This window comes from Phoca vitulina, unplaced genomic scaffold, assembly GCF_004348235.1.
Source record: "Phoca vitulina isolate PV1807 unplaced genomic scaffold, GSC_HSeal_1.0 scaffold2, whole genome shotgun sequence".
Lineage (NCBI taxonomy): Eukaryota > Metazoa > Chordata > Mammalia > Carnivora > Phocidae > Phoca > Phoca vitulina.
The window spans coordinates 100151243-100173219 of record NW_022589705.1 but is presented as its reverse complement, the minus strand read 5'-3'; the positions used below and the strand labels follow the sequence as shown (position 1 = coordinate 100173219).

The 21977-nt window shown below is 43.6% G+C and overlaps 2 protein-coding genes across 4 annotated transcripts in view; both read right to left on the bottom strand.

Annotated features, from left to right (window-relative positions):
• GNB1 (G protein subunit beta 1) overlaps positions 1 to 21977 on the bottom strand; it is a 95937-nt gene that overhangs the window by 30615 nt on the left and 43345 nt on the right. For 2 of the 3 annotated variants that reach the window (XM_032395413.1, XM_032395399.1), the window contains exons 2-3: positions 21196 to 21244; positions 4928 to 5030 (exon numbers count right to left, since the gene is read on the bottom strand). In XM_032395413.1, the coding sequence (XP_032251304.1) occupies positions 4928 to 4984 (57 nt within the window). In that variant the 5' untranslated portion in view covers positions 4985 to 5030; positions 21196 to 21244. The remainder of the gene's footprint in view (positions 1 to 4927; positions 5031 to 21195; positions 21245 to 21977) is intronic. The other variant, XM_032395405.1, reaches the window with a different exon arrangement.
• Positions 15093 to 17133, bottom strand: LOC116639141 (60S ribosomal protein L37-like). The gene is given in 2 exon segments (XM_032415285.1): positions 15093 to 15268; positions 15271 to 17133. Coding segments are annotated over 2 exon segments (318 nt in total). The 5' UTR covers positions 15413 to 17133.

Genomic DNA, 21977 nt, shown 5'->3' with positions numbered 1-21977 from the left:
CTTTCTCTGACAAAAGAAATAAATAAAAATCTTTATTTAAAAAAAATGAGAATATTTTAAGTGGAAAAATAAGCCATGGGAGTTAAGCAACTTCACCTTGATTACTGTACGAAGATCAACCTGGATTTTCACACTGTATCATACAACAGACTGTGGTGATACTATTGGTAAACGGAGGGAAAAGTCATCTTAAAAACTAAACACAGAGAACTCCAATTCAGTCTTCATTCTAACCTACAAGTGCTTAGATCACTGAGTGCAGCACTTCTCAGAACAAGCAGAAAGAAGTCTTCTAATGGAAGCAATCTGTAACTGCTTCATAAAGACAGAAATCTCTACTATCTTTCAGATTAATTTCCAATTGAATGGACTGGTGAAAATGTGCATAATGGGTATATTATTTTAGTGCAAAGGCTTCCATGCTGCTGTGATGAGAAATGCCACCGAAGACAACAGGCCATCTCTTTTGTCCCTTTAAACCAGAGTACATCCAAACCAGTGATCACTCAGCTCCCCACACAGCGAGGTTTCTTCCCACTTGGGCCCCAGGGAAAGCACCTACTCTGCTCAGTCGCTGGACAGCAACACTTGGCTGAGTCTTCTCACTTGCATGGGTTGGTACAGTTGCTTTGTAAATAATTTGCACCTGTACATTCCGAGTTTTTCCTTAATCCATCAATTAGCTCATGTACTTTAAGACATGCCATTGTGGTTTTTTTTCTCTTTTGAAAACAAGGTAAAAGTATATTTTTTAAAAAATTTTTTATTATGTTGGGGCGCCTGGGTGGCTCAGTCGTTGAGCGTCTGCCTTCGGCTCAGCTCATGATCCCAGCTCCTGGGATCGAGCCCCGCATCGGGCTCCCTGCTCGGCGGGAAGCCTGCTTCTCCCTCTCCCACTCCCCCTGCTTGTGTTCCCTCTCTCGCTGTGTCTCTCTCTGTCAAATAAATAAATAAAATCCTATAAAAAAAAAAAAAATTTTTTTATTATGTTATGTTAATCACCATACATTACATCATTAGTTTTTGATGTAGTGTTCCATGATTCATTGTTTGCGCGTAACACCCAGTGCTCCATGCAGAACGTGCCCTCCTTAATACCCAGGCTAACCCATCCCCCCACACCCCTCCCCTCTAGAACCCTCAGTTTGTTTCTCAGAGTCCATAGTCTCTCATGATTCGTCTAAGACATGCCATTGTTTGATCAGCATCCCTTTGAGAGCCCGTGTTTCCTCACAATCTAAAGTGGGATGGGGCGCCAGGGTGGCTCAGTTGTTAAGCGTCTGCCTTCAGCTCAGGTCATGATCTCAGGGTCCTGGGATTGAGTCCCACATCAGGTTCCCCACTTGGCGGGAAGCCTGCTTCTCCCTCTCCCTCTGCCCCTGCTTGTGTTCCCTCTCTATGTCTCTCTCTGTCAAATAAATAAATAAAATCTTTAAAAAATAAAAAATAAAAAAAATAAAGTGGGATGAGGGCTGCCTGGGTGCCTCAGTCAGTTAAGTGACAGACTCTTGATCTCAGCTCAAGTCTTGATCTCAGGGTTGTGAGTTCAAGCCCTGCACTGGGCTCCAAGCTGGGCGTACGCCTACAGGCATGCATGCATGCATAATGGGATGAGATGGTCCTTGGGGTCTTTCAGCTTGAAAACAAATCTAAGAAAGCAAGGCCTCTTAGAATCACCTACCACTGCTTGTTTGATTCCCTATGTCCTGCATTCTTTAACAAGTATGTATTCCTTGGGTAGTCAGAAAGAAAAGGGTATTTTTTCTTTTTGAAAGAAAGTCTTCCCTTCCTGTTTGGTGTAATGGACTTTGCCATCCGCCCCTGTGCTGTACAAAGAAACCAGCACAGACTTAGCTCTGAGACCAGTGTGGGAGCTTTGAGCACATGAAGCGCAGCCGAGACAAACTGAGACCTGTCATTCAATGTAGGACACACCGAATTCTTGAGACTTAGTATAGAAAAGGAATGTGAAATAATAAAAATACCTATTTTTAAAATTTTTATTTTTAAAAGATTTTATTTTTGGGACATCTAGGTGGCTCAGTCGGTTAAGCGTCTGCCTTTGGCTCAGGTCATGATCTTAGGGTCCTGGGATCAAGTCCCGAGTCAGGGTCCCTGCTCAGTGGGGAGTCTGCTTCTCCCTCTGCCCGTCCCCACTGCTTGTGCGCACGCACGCCTCTCTCTTAAACAAACAAAATCTTAAAAAAAAAAATAGGTAAAATAAAAATAATAAAAAAGAAAAGATTTATTTTTTTTTAGATTTTTTTTTTTTTAAATGCAAGAGAGAGCACGAGAGAGAGAGAGAGAGAGCATGAGAGAGAGCATGGGGGAAGGGGGAGGCAGAGGGAGAGGCAAGAGCAAACTCCCAACTGAGCAGGGAGCCCAACCAATGTGGGGCTTGATCTCAGGACCATGACCTGAGCTGAAGGCAGATGCTTAACCGACTGAGCCACCCAGGCACCCTAAAAGATTTTATTTTTAAGTAATCTCTACACCCAGTGTAGGGCTCGAACTTACAACCCTGAGATCAAGAGTTGCATGCTCTACTGACTGAGCCAGCCAGATGCCCCAAATATCTATTTTTTTAAAGTATCTATTTTTTAAAAAAGATTTTATGTATTTGAGAGAGAGAGCGAGCACAAGAGCTTGAGCAGGGGGAAGGGGCAGAGGGAGAGGGAGAAGCAGACTCCCCGATGAGCAGAGAGCCTGACTCAGGGCTGGATTCCAGGACCCAGAGATCATGACCTGAGCTGAAGGGAGATGCTTAATTGGGCCAGCCAGGCACCCCTAAAAGTATCTATTAATTTTATGTTGAAATGACAATATTTTAGATACAGTGGTTTAGACAAAGTCTGTTAAAAATGGACTTCAGGGGCACTTGGGTGGCTCAGTCGTTAAGCATCTGCCTTCGGCTCAGGTCATGGTCCCAGGGTCCTGGGATCGAGCCCTGCATCGGGCTCCCTGCTAGGCAAGAAGCCTGCTTCTCCCTCTCCCACTCCCCCTGCTTGTGTTCCTGCTCTCGCTGTCTCGCTCTGTCAAATAAATAAATAAAATCTAAAAAAAAAAACCAACAAAAAACGATTGCACACGTTTCTTTTCACACTTTTATTTTTTAATTTTTTTATTTTTTAAACTGACTGAGCTACCCAGGCGTCCCCATACAGACTTTCTTTATCTGCTATGAACAGATCTGAACTCACTATGAACAACAACTTCTAAACAATAATTTCTAGCTATCAGAAAAACAAAATTTTGAATTCTATATTCTGGAAGGTGGACAGACAATATTAAATAAGTCTGATCAGAGCAAACTATTAAAAGCACCAAGTCCTCCTTATTTTTATTGAGCTATATCTGATCTTTGTTTTGTTAAGATTTTATTTATTCATCTGAGACAGAGAGATAGAGAGAGAGCACGAGCATAAGCATGGGAAGAGGGAGAGGGGAGGGGGAGAAGCAGAAACCCCACTGAGCCGGGAGCCTGACGTGGGGGGCTCGGTCACCGGGAGATCATGACCTGAGCTGAAGGCAGACACTTAATCATCTGAGATACCCAGGCGCCCCATATATCCGATCTTTTAAATGTTAGGATTTGAAATTTGAAAGATACTTTGTTTCCTCTTGGCTGTAGATCTTTAAAAATTCCATTATCTTTTCTTAAGCTTAAGAAAAAAAGTTGGCAGGGCGCCTGGGCGGCTCAGTCCTTAAGCGTCTACCTTCGGCTCAGGTCATGATCCCAGGGTACTTGGATCAAGTCTCACATCGGGCTCCCCGCTCGGCAGGAAGCCTGCTTCTCCCTCTCCCACTCCCTCTGCTTGTGTTCCCTCTCTTGCTGTGTCTCTCTCTGCCAAATAAATAAATAAAAATCTTAAAAAAAAAAAAAGAAAAAAAGTTGGCTACCAGGATGCTGATGCTTCCTTCCCCAATTACCACCAGGCTTTCTGAACACAGAGCTGGTCATCTGAAAGGGATTTGGCTCCATCCTTATAGTAGACTCAGAAAAATAAACTGATGTTTAGACACATATTGAAAAATGATGTTCTGAGGACAGCTGGGCCTTGAGAAGCCCCTTCATCAAGTGGACATGAATCTGCCTCAATGTCCTGAGGATGAGTTTTCCAGGAGTCAAACCCTCCTTGTCACAGTCTTCTAATCAATGGTGTGAGAACAGGAATAAGTACTTGTATTTAACGTTTCTCTAGAAAATGTTCATTACAAGTACTGTCTCACTAAATGGGAGGAGAGCGGAATTCACGTCTTCAGACCCCTCCCAGTCCCACCTTTTCAGAAGCACGTGGGCTCTGCGGTGGGAGAGGCTGGGATTTAAAGCTGTAGGACTCTGGGGGCTACTCACTGTACAGGGTGGCTGGGTGACACATGGCTGTGTTCATCTCCAGCTACATGTGCCTGCTCTCATTTAACAGCCTATCAAAACTGCAGATGCCAGTATCCATCCCAGAACCCTTCTCTAGGACACCTTGGGCACACCTGAGACACTTTCCACTGTTGTTACTAACTCTTGTTTTACACAAGTTTCCTTGCCCTCAACAGTCACAAGGGAGGGAAGCAGACAGCACACTCTGCACAGTGACCAAGACAATGTCATGAACAGGGCGGGGGGGGGGGGGGGATATGTCTTGAATGAATTCCCAAGGTTAAGAAAAAATATACAGAGAGACATTTACAAATTCTATGAAAACATTTTTTGTACATTCAAATAATGATATACTGGAAAACAAAACCCTGAAAACCACGTGCTAGGCCAAATACCTGGCTCTAATTAGCATATCTTGTGGCAGCAAAAATTTAGTTTCAATCCAAAACACTGAGTAGTCATTCTGAAACCCACCTTTCCCAAAACAGATAAGATCTTACCTGAAATCCAAATGATTTATAAACTAAACTAAGCACACATGTAGCTACATACCCTAATTTGGTTTTTAAGCTGCTCGGCCTCCTGCCGTAACTGGTCAAGTTCACTCATCTTCGGGTCCTAGTGCTCTTCAATGCTACCTCAAGGAATCTCAGATCTGAAACAAATATAAGCATAAAAAAATTAATAAACAATGGTTGAGTAACTTAATGAAGCAGGTGAGAAAAGGAAATTAGAATTTTGAGAGCTATGATTTTGTTACAGGTCAGAGCACTTTCCTTCAGCGTTCACCAAAACTTCTAAAGTGCCTACCAAGGGCTGGATTAATAAAATATAATTACTACTATCCACTAGGTTTTACAATGACACTGTCTAATAGACCACTCAAAAGATGGTGGTGAGTTGAAAAAGGAAAAATCTGTTAAGCAGCATTTTTCATGAAGGATCTGAGTCTCCCTCTAAACCCAAGAACGTAAGACTGACGTTAGAAGAGGTCTCACACAGAAACCGAGGGGGAGTCTGTTCAGGAAAAGAGCAGAGTGGCAACCTGACAACCTAGATCCTCAACACCACATCCACGAACTTGAACCCATGACCGCCCCCCGCCCCCGATGATGTCAGAATGTTTACACAGCAATTCTGAAAGCCCTCAGTGTGGTGTCCAGCAGGCCTCTGGTTCACGGACATCTCACTCTCCCACCAAAATGGGCCCTGGGGCCCCAGTAAACAGAAGCAGTAACTCCACCCTTACAGGCACCTCAGTACAAGCAGCCCTGCCACCCACTCTTAACCGCGCCCTACCCCGGTCTCGTTAGGGACTCCTTACATCAGACTCCAAACAAAATCACCCTGTTATAATAGAGACTTATTTTCCCAAGGGAATGTTGTAATTGGGGTTGCATTTCTGACCAAGAACATGACTGTTTTATCAGTCATAATTATGACCAATGTATCACAAAGCTGAAGACATAATTACCAACATCTCTTAATCGCTTAAGCCTACAGTGAGCTCCCACATGCAAACATGGCTTATCAAAGGGCCTCAACATCCTATGCAAACACACAGTGGAGATTTTATGCAAAAATGACAGTGTTAATATTATATACATCAGATACTTAATTAACAATAGTTATTTTCTTGAGATTGAAACATATCTGGGGGAAATTGGAGGACGCAGGAAGCATATTTGTTAGAGTTCCCAGTCTAGATAAACTTCCCTATTCTGCACAAAAGCATTTAAAATAAATTTACATGGTTTACATTACAGAAACTTGATGTATACTTACTGATGAAAACAAAAATATCTTTCCCAATAAGGAATATCTTTAAAAAGTGTGTGTGAGTTCTTAGTTCTTGCTTTCAGCTGTGCTGTCTATTCACAGCTACAAAAACAGGCCAGGCAGGAGGCAGAGGGATGAAGGGGGTGCATGCTGGACCTCCAGAAAGCAATCTACAGTTGCTAGGACTGACCTTCAATGAAAGTCTGCAGAACCACCAGGAAAGGCCTTACAGGGACGGGACGGGATGTGAAGGCGCCTCTGGGAAGGCGATACACGGTGACACAGTTTCAGAAATATTTCAGACCAAAATAGTTGTTTCTAAAGGCATTACTTTAAGTGGGTGCTGGAAGCATGTAGAAAGCTTCAAAGAATACTTCAAGGCTCCCTGGTCAAAAGGAGCTTGCTGAAGCTCAATGTAGGAGGGGCTACACTTTCAGACACTTTAGCCCTGTGACACCACTGGCTAATGCTCTCTCCAGTCTTCACGTACAAACTCTTCAGAACTGCAATTCATGAATATTAACGTATGCAACAGGAACAGTGCCAAGAGAATATGAGATAATTTTTACAACAGAAAGCTGTGATGATGTGTCCTCCGAGTTTGTGGACTGCTTTGTGTTCTTTCCGCCACCAGGACATCCTACCACCACTCACATGCATTTATATGTGATCATATTACACCTTATACACAATTATGCAGTTAGCGGTAGTCTTATTCCAGCAACACCACCCAACCCCCCATGTTAGAGAATTGTTCTTAGTCTGTAAAGAAGCCATATTATTCAATCCTTCCAAAATCAATGTTGAAGAAAAATAACAGCTAATGGTTATCATCATGGGGTAAACTGAATTGTTAGTTTTATAAATAAATAAAATCTTAAAAAAAAGAAGGGAGGGAGCCTGGGTGGCTCAGTCAGTTAAGCATCCAACTGTTGGTATCAGCTCAGGTCATGATCTTGGGGTCTTGAGATTAAGCCCCATGTTGGGCTCTGTGCTCAGTGGGGAGTCTGAGATTCTCTCTCCCTCTGCTTCTGTCCTGCCCCCCACTCGCATGCATGCTCTCCCTCTCTAAAATAAATCAATAAAATCTTAAATGGTTGGGACGCCTGGGTGGCTCAGTCAGTTAAATGTCTGCCTTTGGCTCGGGTCATGACCCCGGGGTCCTGGGATCAAGTCCCGCAAGTCCCACATCGGGCTCCTTGCTCAGTGGGAGCCTGCTTCTCCCACTGCCTGCAGCTCCCCCTGCTTGTGCTCTCTCTCCCTGACAAATAGAATCTTAAAAAAAAAAAAAAATCTTAAATTGTTAGTTTTAGTCAACAAACATTAACTTCTGCTTATAATTTTTTTTAAAAAAGATTTTATTTACGGGGTGCCTGGGTGGCTCAGTCGTTAAGCGTCTGCCTTCGGCTCAGGTCAGGATCCTGGGGTCCTGGGATTGAGCCCCACATCGGGCTCCTTGCTCGGCGGGAAGCCTGCTTCTCCCTTTCCCGCTCCCCCTGCTTGTGTTCCCTCTCTCTGTGTCTCTGTCAAATAAATAAAATCTTAAAAAAAATTTTTATTTATTTATTTTGAGAGAGTGAGCGAGCGCACGGGGGAGGAGGAGGGAGGCAGAAGGAGAGGGAGAAGCAGACTCCCAGGTGAGCAGGGAGCCCGATGCGGGGCTCGATCCCAGGACCCTGAGATCATGACCTGAGCTGAAGGCAGACATTTAACTGACTGAGTCACCCAGGTGCCCACCAAAGTGTCTTTAAAATGAGAAGATCCATTTAATTCACTTACCCCACAAAATTTCAAAAGCAATAATATCAATACTTGCTGACTTGAATCTTTAGTCACAAGCAAAGAGAACAAAACCAGATCTATTTCTTTTTCATCAGTAAATAGCATAAATTATTAATGCTGCTTTTATTTTTTCTTAAAGATTTTATTTATTTGACAGAGAGAGCACAAGTAGGCAGAGCGGCAGAGGGAGAGAGAGAAGCAGGTTCCCCGTGGAGCAGGGAGCCCGACGCGGGGCTTCATCCCAGGACCCTGGGATCATGACCTGAGCCGAAGGCAGACGCTTAACTGACTGAGCCACCCAGGCGCCCCAATGCTGCTTTTAATTACAGATCCCTCTATAGTCAGTGTCCGCATCTGAGTCTCAACAGAGAGACTCAAAATCCACATTTGTTCATTTTTAAGAAAAGAGGTATTCCTGTGGCTACTAGCAATAATAATCATGTCCTGTAAGACCTATTTAATTTATATCTATAAAGATAAGTCTATTTAGTCTTTATTTAGCTATAAAGAGTAACCTACGGTTAAGCATTCAAAATTTTTTAAAATTACATTCTCTATTCTCCATGTAAAAGGTGTATTTTCTGAAATCAAATCTGGACAAGAAGCTTTTTTTATAGATGGACAGACTTAATGATGAAGGGGCACTCAGGGTCTCTAGCACACTGGCTTTACTGTCCCTGCGTGGGCGCTGTCCGGGACCACCCTGATGAGATGTGCGTGCACACCCCTTGCTCGAAGCTAATGGACACTGATATGGCGCCACAGCCTGAGCGTGGAGGGGTCGGATAAGACCACCGTCACAGAAAACCAGGTAGTCAACAGTCACCCAAAGAGAAACTGGCAGACCGCAAGGAGCATGCACACTCAAATAGAGTGGAACTAAGAGGAAGCAAAAAACTTTCTAATTCCCATAAATTAAAAGTTCACCCCAAATGCTCTTCTATGAGGATACAGTAAATGAAATAAACAAGGTACAGAATAGTGTATGAACAATGATGTATTTCTCTTTGTGTACATAAAAAGGACAAACATCTATGTTAACATAAGCAATGCTTTTTCTGTGCACGTGAGAAAATGTTAATAGTGGTTGTTTTCAGAGAATGACAGGAATAGTGGGGCAGCTTTTATTTTTCACACTATCTTTTATACATGTACATATTTTTTCTTTTTAAAAAAATATTAACAGGTTATCTGGGCCCTGAAACCAAAGAGCATTCACATTGTTTTGTCCATACTTCTTGGTTTTAAAAACAAAATGTTAACTTTTAACTGGAAGAACTATTACATATCACTAAGAACAATAATGAAGATGGAATAAACACTTGGAAAAATGCCTGATGTATATTAAATCAAAAACAAAGTTGTGTAATAATTTTAGCTATTTTTTAAAAAGATTTTATTTATTTATTAGAGAGAGAGAGAGCACAAGCAGGGGAAGAGGGAGAAGCCAGTTCCCCGTGGAGCAGGGAGCCTGATGCAGGGCTCGATCCCAGGACCCTGGGATCATGACCCGGGCCAAAGGCAGACGCTTAACTGATTGAGCCACCCAGGCGCCCCTAATTTTAGCTATTTTAGAAGAGTAAAAAATATATTTTAGTTTAAAAAAGACATTTAAAAAGACTAATAGCATCTTGTTAGAATTTTTGGTCATATTTCCCTCTTCATTTTCCAAACACTGATAATGTAGTTTGTTACTTTGATTTAAAAAAAAATGTACATTTTAAAAGTCTTACTTACATGGAATCACTTTGCTTTTCTCTTCACTATCCTTAGTTCCCCAAAGCCTTCTGAAAACCCCACCATCAGGTTTCCGTGGCCTGGGTTCCTTCTCTTCTCCCGTTGCTAAAGTCAAGGCTAAGCTCTGGCCATGCTGACTCAGTGCATTCACCCATCTAATCCACTAAGACAGGACCTGCTGAGAGCCTCACATCTGTCCTTTATGACCCACATTGCCACTAGCTTTTATTTAGAACTTCTGTTCTAGAAATACTTTTCATAGAAATTTAAATAACTTAAAAGTATATGATCTGCCCTAATTTAGATTATATCCAACATCTTTGTAAGTCAAAGCGTTAACACAAATTTTTTATTCAAATATTTCACATTTGCAATATAACTTGCTTCAGGTGGCCCCCCATCACATCATTTCCCTCTCCTGAAGACCCCAGTAAGGTGTGGGAAGGAACTTCAAGGGTGCCTCCAGCACCCCAATCACTAACAATGACATTCACGCTGCAAGCGTGTTAATGACAACATGGGGTGATTATATAAAAAAATGATTACAAGTTTTGGTTCTGACACATACAAGGAATGTGACATCAAATCACTTTTCAGTCTGATCCATCAGGGAATGGTGTTACCTACATCCCAGGGCTGAAATGAAAATTAAATAAGCAGCGGGAACATGCTCCGTAAGCCTTTGAGCAACTGGACTATGAAGTACACCTTTCAAGAGGGCGGCCACAATGCATACAGTGGTCTCAAGGGCAAAAAGAGGACAGCCCAAGACTTAGCTGCCGGCATACCCCTGGGCCCACGGTGCTACACTGAACTGAACAGCTGCAGCACCTGTTAACCTTTACAATAAAACTGCTAGTTACTTTACCACCAAAAGATGGGTTTATTCGGGAAGAGCAGAGAACTGCAATTCCGGACAAGCAAGCCACAGCAAAACCAGAGACAAGTCCAACAAATAAAGGAAAGGAACAGTATTTTATGGAAGGAGGAAGGAAGGAAGGAGGGAGTTGGAAGGGTTGTTTGGAACGAAAGCCCATGGGAGAGAAGCAGGAAGTCAGGATGATGATGGTTTCTCACCCACTGAGTTGCAGGGGCAGTGGATTTTTCTTTTCTTTTTTTAAGTAGGCTCCACACCCAACCCTGAGGTCAAGAGTCATGCACTCCACCAACTGAGCCAGTTGGGCACCCTGAGGCAGCGGACTTCTTGTAGGAGATACAATGTACATCTTTTCCCACTGGGGCCCGTAACTGGTGATTCTCCCGCAACTGCCACTGAGTGGTCCCGGCTCCCCCTATCAACCACCCCTTCCAGTATCCCCAGCGCACTTTAGTGAGGTTTCCTGCAATTTTCACACACTCTGGAACTTCATAAATCAAAAGCAGCCCCACTGAGCATCCAGTGTCATCCAGAGGCAGAAGCTGGCTAACTAGTTCAGCCACAAAAGTGCCCCATATCATCTCCAAGTCGAAGAAGCATTTTGAGAGAAAGGGGTTTGCGTGAGGAATTTAAACCAATTTCATCAGTTCTTCTATTTTTCGTCCATTCCCAAATCCAAGTTAATCTCCAAAATTACTACCGTGAAAATCCAAAGGGCAATAGAAAGTACAGAAACCCTCCTTCCGTTACATACGACCCTAACACAACTATGAGCAACACAGGGCAGCAGGACAAGGGTATCACGCTCAGGAACAGGCATTATGGCTCACGCAGGTACAGGGACGTGCACTGCGGATACGTCTGTCCAGCAGGACTTATCTGCAGCCTCCCGTCACTTAAAGGTATACGCTAACGTATCTAAGAATAGAATGACATGTTTGAGGTTTGCTTTACAACAACGAAAAAGGAGGAAAACAGGCGAAGGCAGATATAAAACAAGACTGGGTGTGAGTTGGTCATTGCTGTAGTTTGATGATGAAGTTCCTATATTATTAACTTTTGTGTGCATTTCAATTTTCCATTAGAACAGTTTTTTTTTTTAAATGTTAGTAACTTTGGATCTTGATTCAAAATCCAAACATACAGACTTCAGAGAAAATCAGGAAAATCTGAATATGGTCTGGGTGTTTGATGGCATGAGAGTGGAGTTCTTTTGTTTGGTGTCACATGGGAGTAAAGTCCGTAGTGTTAGAAATACTTCTTACTTATGGGTGAAATGATGTGATTTTGGGATTTGCTTTAAAATACTCCAAGATAAAAAGGAAGGAAGGAGGAAGATGATTAAACGAAATTGGCAAAATCCTATAAATGTTGGAGATGCGTGATTACATAATATTTTTATCTACATTTGAACATTCTCATAATAAATTTTTTCAAAGTATTTCTTGGTATTGTCTGACTACCTTATGAACATGTGTTAAATCTGTCATAAACCTCTTGATTTAAAAGTCTGGGAGCACAGGGGCGCCTGGGTGGCTCAGTCCATTGAGTGTCCAACTCTTGATTTTGGCTCGGAGCCATGATCTCGGGGTCGTGGGATTAAGCCCCGCATTGGGCTCCGTGCTGGGTGCGGGGTCTGCTTGGGATTCTCTCTCTCCCTCTGCCCCCACCCCTGCTCTCTCTCTCTCTCTCTGATAAATAAAATATTAAATAAAAAGTCTGGGAGCACAGGCATCCCCCAAACAGACCATGTGGTATCCTCACATTTTTTCCTGTAATGACACAGACTGCCTGCCACTTTAGCTGGTTGTGAGAAGGACTCGATTCCAGTAATTCCCAAATTTGTCTGAACAACTGAATGGTCAACCTTGGAGGCTTATATTTCCATGTTTCAAAAGTGATAAAAATTAATATTACATTTTGATGATATATTATTACCAAATCAGCTTCGATGAAGTAGCAGATACCAGAATATTCAATGAAATAAAAAGTAAACCATGACTAGTTTTTATACGGGGAACCAGATGGTAATGAAGATGCAGAAAGGAAATGCAATCACATGTTACACTCTCATTTGGCTCTGGTTTAGCGATCCGGCAAACTTTTACATGTTATTTGAAAATTACTCTATTAGGATGCAGTATATTTAAATAGTTTGCCCTCAACATCTCGGATGTCTCCTCAGATTTCCCTGCTTCTCAATTTTCTGATGCAAATTTTATTTTATTTTATTTTAAAGCTTTTATTTATTTATTTGAGAGAGAGAATGAGATAGAGCATGAGAGGGGGGAGGGTCAGAGGGAGAAGCAGACTCCCCGCTGAGCAGGGAGCCCGATGCAGGACTCTCGATCCAGGGACTCCAGGATCATGACCTGAGCCGAAGGCAGTCGCTTAACCAACTGAGCCACCCAGGCGCCCCTGACGCAAATTTTAAACAGCCCCCTACCTAGTTAAGTGGCTTACTATTAGATAATGCATAACACAAGAGACTTCTACTTTGCACATTTTACATTTATGCACAATGCAGTATAATTTTCTTCTTAACTTACTGTTTAGCCCCATTTAAAGTACATCCCCTAAAGCATTAGGACAACACAAAAAATTTAGTCATCCTCAGTAGAAATAAATGCATACAATCATGTTAGTTCTGTAAACTGAAAAATAAGACACAAGAAACAATCTCTACATACACTGAACATACCTATTAGCTCTACAAACTGTCTGACCACCCCAGGGTCCCCAGCTGACGTTCTAGAAGACAGGAGGAGCTTCACTCCAGTTTACTACCTTTAAAAAATAAAGGTTCTTATACTTTTCAAATGACAACAAAACCTACACAGATAATTCATAAAGTCACTGAGAGCCAAATGCCACTCACACTCACACTGAACTTGTGGGACCCTAACGTGTCCTTCTAGAAGTCCATGCTCAACTCCGACACCAATGCAGTGGAAAAGCCCGCTGCCCTGTGAACAGCTGCAACACCACTCTGAGACTCACGCCCTCGATTTCCCAGCTCTCTGCCAGGGCTCGAGTGAGGAGTCATAATAGGGTATGTGCACCAAAAAGAACCTACTGTCTGACAAAAACCAACCACGCACCTGGCCAACACCAGGAAAGCAATCCAGCTCCATGGACAGACTGTAGAGAACACAGTTTCTCTTATGGCCAAAAGTAATACAAATCACTTTGGTAAGACGCCCCTACCCCCTCACACACAGAGATGTGCTTGACTGAGAAGACAGCAGTGTTGACAATGAGAAATTCCAAAGTTCCTTTAAACCCATTTCTCAGAAGGCACTATTTTTACCTACACATGCAAGTTATTTACAGGCCGCTATGCAATGCTACATTTAAAATTACTAGAAAGAATTTATACTTCAGAACATACTAAAATTAAATCTAGGGGCGCCTGGGTGGCTCAGTCAGTTAAGTGTCTGCCTTCGGCTCAGGTTGTGATCCCAGGGTCCTGAGATTGAGCCCCGTGTCAGGCTCCGTGCTCAGCAGGGAGTCTGCTTCTCTCCCTATCTCCCTCTGCCCCTCCCCCCCACTTGCACATTCTCCCTCTCTAAAATAAACAAATCTGGGGCGCCTGGGTGGCTCAGCTGTTAAGCGTCTGCCTTCGGCTCAGGTCATGATCCCAGGGTCCTGGGATCGAGCCCCACATCAGGCTCCCTGCTCTACAGGAAGCCTGCTTCTCCCTCTCCCACTCCCCTTGCTTGTATTCCCTCTCTCGCTGTGTCTCTCTCTGTCAAATAAATAAATAAAATCTTTAAAAAAATAAAATAAACAAATCTTTAAAAAAAAAACAATGCAGTACTATAAATGTATTTTCACTTCCTTGTGATATTCTTAGTAATGTTTTCTTTTCTCTAGCTTATTTTATTCTTTTTTTTTTTTTTTTAAGATTTTATTTATTTATTTGACAGAGAGATAGAGAGAGAGCACAAGTAGGCAAAGTGGCAGGCAGAGGGAGAGGGAGAAGCAGGCTCTCCGCTGAGCAGGGAGCCGGACGTGGGGCTCGATCCCAGGACCCCAGGATCATGACCTGAGCCGAAGGCAGCCGCTTAACCGACTGAGCCACCCAGGCGCCCCGTCTAGCTTATTTTATTCTAAGAATACAGTACATAACATATTCCTTATCAGTAAGGCTTCCGGGTCAACAGTGGGCTCTTAGTCGTTGTTTGGGAACTCAAAAGTTATATGCGGATTATCAACTGCATGAAGTGGGGGGCTGGCACCCTTAACTCGTGTCGCTCAAGGGTCAACTTAATCCTGTGATTGTATTAAATTTTTATTTTTTTCAAGATTCTGTTTTTTTTTTTTTAAGACTCTATTCATTTATGAGAGAGAGAGAGAGAGATGGAACACAAGCAGGTGGAGCAGCAGCGGAAGAGGGAGAAGTGGACTCCCCACCGAGCAGGGAGCCCGATGCGGGGCTTGATCCCAGGACCCTGAGATCACGACCTGAGCTGAAGGCAGACGCTCAACTGACTGAGCCACCCGGGCGCCCCTAAATAATTTCTTTTTAAAGGAGAACACTTATTGTGCGACTACTTGTTGAAATCCTGAAGAGGAACCGGGTGCTGTGACAGCTGTCTTCTTGGGTTGAGGTGCTGCTCCTTCACGGAATCCAGACCGGCATCTGCGGTGCACAATTTTTAGGTGCCTTGTTTGACTGGTCCTGTAGGAGTTTCATCTTTTAGCCTTGACACTTCAGTGAAAGGTCCCTTCAGCTCGGCAGGGTAGCTGCATTTGCCACAGGTTGACTGCTGAAGGTGGCAGGCCTCAGAACCACAGCGGTGGCACAACGTGTGCATCTTACTGTGACACTTTCCAAATGACAGCATCCCCTTCACCATCTCGCTGCTGCAGCCGAGACCAGAGGCCAGAAGGCATTTCGTTATTCTCTATCTATACTAGATAATTGTAAACTCAGGCTTATTTAAACTCTTGAACTAAACAAGAACTTGAAACTTGGTCCACCTCGTATTTCTAGCTGACAGAACACCAAATGGAACCTGGAGGACCCTCTGGGGACCTCCCAGCACTTGACAGCCCAAGGGAGCTGAGCCCAGACTCTCCTTTGTAGTGCTGCCTCTCAGAGGGGGGCCTCACGGAAGGGAAAGAGACCACCTGTGCCCAGCTCCAGCCTCAGTCTCTTACACAGCACCCGCCCCACGAGTCCCAGGAAGCCAAAGAAAGTATGACATGCTGATGACGGCTTGTCTCTGCCCAGGAGCTTCTAGGGACATTCTTCTCACCTCCTTCCCCTTGACAAATGTCCCTCATCTTCTAGCAGCCCTTCCTCCCCCAATATGCAGCTCACCTTGATGTGCCTCTTCCAGAGCCAGATATATGTATGAGCTCATCCATGGAGACTCTCTCCACCTGTGCCCAGGCTGACCTTATGCTGCTCCCCGCTAAGGCCAACTGATTCTTCCTTCCCACCTGAAGGCAATGGCCAAGGTTTGTCCACGGTTTGAAAAGCAAGCCGTGAGAGCAGAAACACGTATGTACATGTTGTATAAATGCACTCCTCTTGACAGTGGTGGAAGATGGTCTAACTGGTACCCCAGGGAGCCAAAGTCTTGGTGAGCAGAGCCATCCTAAGCTACTCCCTCAAAACTTACTGTAAATTCAGACAGCCTGCAGCTTGCATCTCCCCCTAAAATTACAGAAACCAAAAGCATGACTCATACTTATCAATATATATTAATTTCTTCTGAATATATCTTGATTTTCACCAAACAGCTCTGTGATTCTTCACCATCAGATCATTTCTGTTGCAATGGGAACAGGTGCAGCCTGCTTGCTTTCTGATTAGGCGTCATGTCCAGTTTGAGTCCAAAGAAGTAGAATTCTTCTCTTCTCAGCAGCACTCTTGGCCTTGCTCTACAAACACCTTACTCACTCACATCTGTGTATTAAGCACCTGCCATGACAGATGACACTGTGGTGAAAAACACAAACTCCCTGTCCTCAGGCACTAGCGTCTAAAGAGTGACAGTCAAATGTCCTTTTAAGGATCTGACTCAGAAAATCTTGATGATTTCACCACTTGGATACCTAACCACTTCAGAAGTAAAAGGGGGGGGCTGCCATCATGAACGACACAATAACTATCCAGACCAGGAACTTCATGACCAACCAACTACACTTCAGCGGAAACAGATGGTCATTGATGTCCTTCACCCCGGAAAGGCAACAGTACCTAAGACAGAAATTCAGGAAAAACTAGCCAAAATGTATAAGACCACACCAGATGTCATATTTGTATTTGGATTCAGAACCCAGTTTGGTGGTGGCAAGACAACTGGCTTTGGCATGATTTATGATTCCTTGGATTATGCAAAGAAAAATGAACCCAAACACAGACTAGCAAGACATGACCTGTATGAGAAGAAAAAACATCAAGAAAACAGCGAAAGGACCACAAGAACAGAATGAAGAAAGTCAGGGGGACTGCAAAAGCCAATGTTGGTGCTGGCAAAAAGTGAGCTGGAGGGGCGCGCCTGGGTGGCTGAGTCGTTAAGCGTCTGCCTTCAGCTCAGGTCATGATCCCAGGGTCCTGGGATCGAGCCCCACATCAGGCTCCCTGCTCTGCGGGAAGCCTGCTTCTCCCTCTCCCACTCCCCCTGCTTGTGTTCCCTCTCTCGCTCTCTGTCAAATAAATAAACAAAATCTTTTTTTTTTTTTTAAAGATTTTGTTTATTTATTTGAGAGAGAGAGAATGAGAGAGAGCACATGAGAGGGGGGAGGGTCAGAGGGAGAAGCAGACTCCCTGCAGAGCAGGGAGCCTGATGCGGGACTCGATCCAGGGACTCCAGGATCATGACCTGAGCCGAAGGCAGTCGCTTAACCAACTGAGCCACCCAGGCGCCCCTAAACAAAATCTTTAAAAAAAAAAAAAAGTGACCTGGAGATTGGACAACTGAAGGAGTAAAGATGCTGCAGTGGTTTTATCTGTGGTGATTGTGCAGGTTTTTCACGAGAGGATTAATAAACTAAGAACGTTAATGTGTAAAAAAAATAAAGTAAAAGGGGATTTACAATCCACTCCCAGGTCACAGCTGTGATTTAGGAGCACATACTGTGTCCTCACATGCGTCCTCACCATCTCAGGAAGAGGTCCTACCAATTGTCCACGTGGTAAACAAGAGATATGGATGGAGTCACAAATGGCAAGGCCCCCATTCTGACGCGGGTTACCTCCGGAGTTACCCATGCCAGGTGCCGAAGCAGTCTAACTGGCTTGCAATGTTCACAGGACCATAAAAAAATGTTTCACTTCCTTGTCACCTGTACCCACATATCACCCCACCAAGGCAAGCTCTTGGGACACTGATGCAACAGAAGTTAGCATCTCAAGACAGCCTTCTGACCTGGATAGTGTGAAGGCCTTTTTTCTTCCTTTGCAGATGCTCCACCAGGGGCAACGGATCTTAGTTTCTCCACTTCTAGGGGAAGCATCTTAAAATTGCTTTCCAGCTAAATACCATCAGTTCAGGAGAACCCATTCATCAGGGATAAGAGTTTCTGGATATCCCCTCCAGCCCCCACGCTCACAGGCTCCTACATCTTGTCCAATCAGCTCGCCGGTGCTGTCCAATAGAAACACAATGTGAACCACATATGGAGGTTTTCATTTTCCAGTGCCCATATTAAAAAAGTAAAAAAAAAAAAAAGTTAACAGTAATTTTAATAATATATTTATTTAATCCAATATATCAAAAATGTTATTTCAACATGTAAACAATATAAGACAATTATAAATGGGTATTTCACGTCCATGTGTCGTACTAGGTTTTCGAAATCCAGTGTATATTTTACATTTTGATTTGGACCAGCCTCACTCCAAGTGCTCCTCAGTCACACGTGGCCAGGGGCCACCAACAACCACAGTGGCCAGCATAGCACTGAACCCTTCCTCCCCTCTTCATTCCTGTAGGAGATCCTCAACTGGGGATGGATTCATTTCAGCATCTTTCTCTCTCACTAAGCTCTCACTAAATAGGACTTGTAAAAGTAGCAGCAAGATTTTTTAGCCTGAAATGATTTAAAAAAATTACCTCCTCCTTCACCTGCCAGGCCTCCTGCCCAGAGTCAGTGGAGTAGGCAAAAATCAAGAACACAATTAACAGTGGCAGCCAGCGAAATACAGGGGGTTCACCAGGTAGAGATGAGACCTGCTCACATCACTTTCTAATTGTTCATTTCATTTTTAAAACATAAAATATCTATTGAAATGCAAGTCAAACAATAAATATGAACAACTTAATACCTAACACACGTACACATCTCTGAAACCAGCGATACAATTCAGGTAATGAACGTGTCCATCATCCTCAGAAGTCTCCTTGTGCCCCTCGGAAATCCCACCCCTCCCCCAGGTGCCATTCATCTGCTTTTTGTCACTACACACCAGTGCGCACTTCCCGAGTTTTATGCACACGGAGTCGTACAGCATGTACTTTCTTACGATCTGGCTCTGCTCACTCAGCATTATTGACACTCATCCATGTTGCTGCGTTTACAAGTCTTTATACGAACATCTCCTTTTGTTTCTCTTGGGGACACACTGAGGAGGGAACATATATGGTAGGCATATGCTTAACATTTTAAGAAACCGCCAAACTGTTTTCAAAGTAGCTGCACCATTTTCCCTCCCCACCAGCAGTGGCTGAGAGCCTGGCTCCTGCACGTCTTGTCAGCGCTTGACGTGAGCAGCTGCTGACCCACCTGGGAGCTGGACAGTGGTGTCTCCTTATGGATTTAATTTCCATCTCCCAAGAGCTAAGGATTTTGGCCATCTTTTCTTTCTTTTTTTTTTAAGATTTTATTTTGCAAGAGAGAAAAGAGAAAGAGAGCAAGAGAAAGAGAGAGATGAGCACAAACAGGGAGGAGGGGCAGAGGGAGAGGGAGAAGCAGACTCTCTGCTGAGTAGGGAGACCGACATGGGACTCGATCCCAGCACCCGGGATCATGACCTGAGCTGAAGGCAGATGCTTAACCGACTGAGCCCCCAGGCGCCCTGGGCATCTTTTCAAACACGCTTACCTGCTATCTCTCTCTATACTTTCTGGTGAAGTGTCTGTTCATATCACTTGCTTCCTTCACATTGAATTTTAAGAGTTGTTTACTTACTCTGTATACAAGTCATCTAAGATGTGTCACATGTTAGCACTTTCTGCCAGCCTGAGGCTTGTCTTTTCATTTTCTTAACAGTGTCTTTGAAGGAGCAGAGGCTTTTAATCTTGACAAAGTCTAATTTATAAATGTTCTCTTTTATGGATTCTATCTTTGATGTCATAATTAAGAAATCTTGGCCAAACCCAAAGTCTTAACAATCTCCAATGTCTTCTATTTAGGGTGAATATTTAAGGTCTATGATTCACTTTGAGTTAAATTTTGTCTATGGTACCAAGTTCACCTTCTGCATACGGACAACGAATTGTTCAAGCAATGAAGTAATTTAATTTAGTTTTGCTTTTTTTGGTTGTTGTTTTTAAAGATTTTATTTTTTTATTTGAGAGAGAGAGAGAGCACGTGCGTGCACAGGCAAGAGCGTGAGCACAGAGGGAGAAGAAGCAGACTCTCTGCTGAACAGAGAGCCCGATGCGGGGCTCCATCCCAGGACCCTGAGATCACGACCTGAGCCAAAGGCAGACAGACGCTTCACCAACTGAGCCACCCAGGCGCCCCTAATTTAGTTTTGCTTTTTAAAGTTCTTTCAACTTGGGCTGTGTGGGTGGCTCAGCCTGTTAAGCGTCTGACTCTTGGTTTCAGCTCAGGTTGTGATCTCAGGGTCGTGGGATGAAGCCCCGAGTCGGGCTCTGTGCCTCCGCGAAGAGTCTGCCTGGGATCCTCCCCACCCCACCCCGCTCTTCTCTCCCTGTGCACATGCACTCACGCGCTCTCCCTTCTCTCAAATAAATAACAGCTTTACAAAAAAATTCTTTCAACTTACAGAGTTGTAACAATTACACAAAGAACTGTACCCTCAACCAGATTCACTGACCCCTGGCTCTGTGATACATTTGCTTTATCACTCCCACTTCACACAAATTTGTGGGGATTTTCTTTTCTTTTCTTTTCTTTTTCTTTTTTTTAAGATTTTATTTATTTGACAGAGAGAGACACAGCGAGAGAGGGAACACAAGCAGGGGGAGTGGGAGAGGGAGAAGCAGGCTTCCCACCGAGCAGGGAGCCCGATGTGGGGCTCGATCCCAGGACCCCGGGATCATGACCCGAGCCGAAGGCAGATGCTTAATGACTGAGCCACCCAGGAGCCCCTGTAGGGATTTTCTTATGAATGATGTGGCTTCACCTTTATCTGCACGATCTACTGGTATTCTAACTAAGATCTGATTTATAAAAGGGCTCTCCTGCTTTCTAATGAAAAAAGTTGGAGAAATTCTGCTCTTGTCCAGAATGTGAACTATAATCTCTTCCTTCTGAACACTAGACAGAGCCTTTCAAAAAAACATGCTTCTCAGAAACAATCTGTTCTGAAAACCAACTATGGGCTTAAAAAAGAAATGGGCAAAACTGTACAAAGACCAGGTTATTAAAATAAGAAACCCTGAAGAAATGTAAACATTGTGCTTTAAAAATTGACAAGGATCAATTACATCAACATTACCTTAATTCAGAAGTGCTTCTGGTCTGGTCTCCAATGCATGAAAAGTTGTCTGCAACAGACAGAGAAAAAGCTATATATGCATTGCATTCGGGCTGTGACCAATAACATTCCATACATTTGAAGGAGCATATAAATCCATCCCTTCCCTGTCACCATTTCTTGCCCCAGTCATTTCACTTACTATTTGGCTTTTCAGGGTGGAAAAGAACTCTGATCTCAATTTCTTTTTAAAAAATCCTTAGCAATGCCTCATGGAAAATACCTTGAATCCAAATGAACAGTACCGTGGGGAAGGCATACTTAGAATCCTCTTACTAGAAAAATTACAGTACAGTAAAAACAATCACTGCAATTCAAGAAGCTTCTAAAGTACTCTTACCCAGACTCTGCCATTAGACATGTAAAGGAATGCATCTGAACCTCAAAAGAAGGCCTGGCACTTTCCAAGTGTGGCTGGTCTATAGGGGCACACGTGCAACCCACCCCTGGGCCACTCCCACCACCAGCCCTAGCCCTGGTGGCCAGGAGGCCCCCGGAAGAGCCCCCAACTCTCCTCTCTCAGTACTGCAGCCAGAACCAAAGTACACTTAATTCTAGATTTTTTCTGGAATATCTGCTTGTTCTTTCTCATAAACTAAGTTTCAAAACACTTAAATAGGCTTTTGTGATCTCTCCAAATTAAACTGTGTGTGAAAAGTCCCATTCTGGATGTTTCACAGATTACCACCTGCCTGTTGATGGATTCATTATCTCGTGCGTCTAAAACTCCCAGGCACACATCT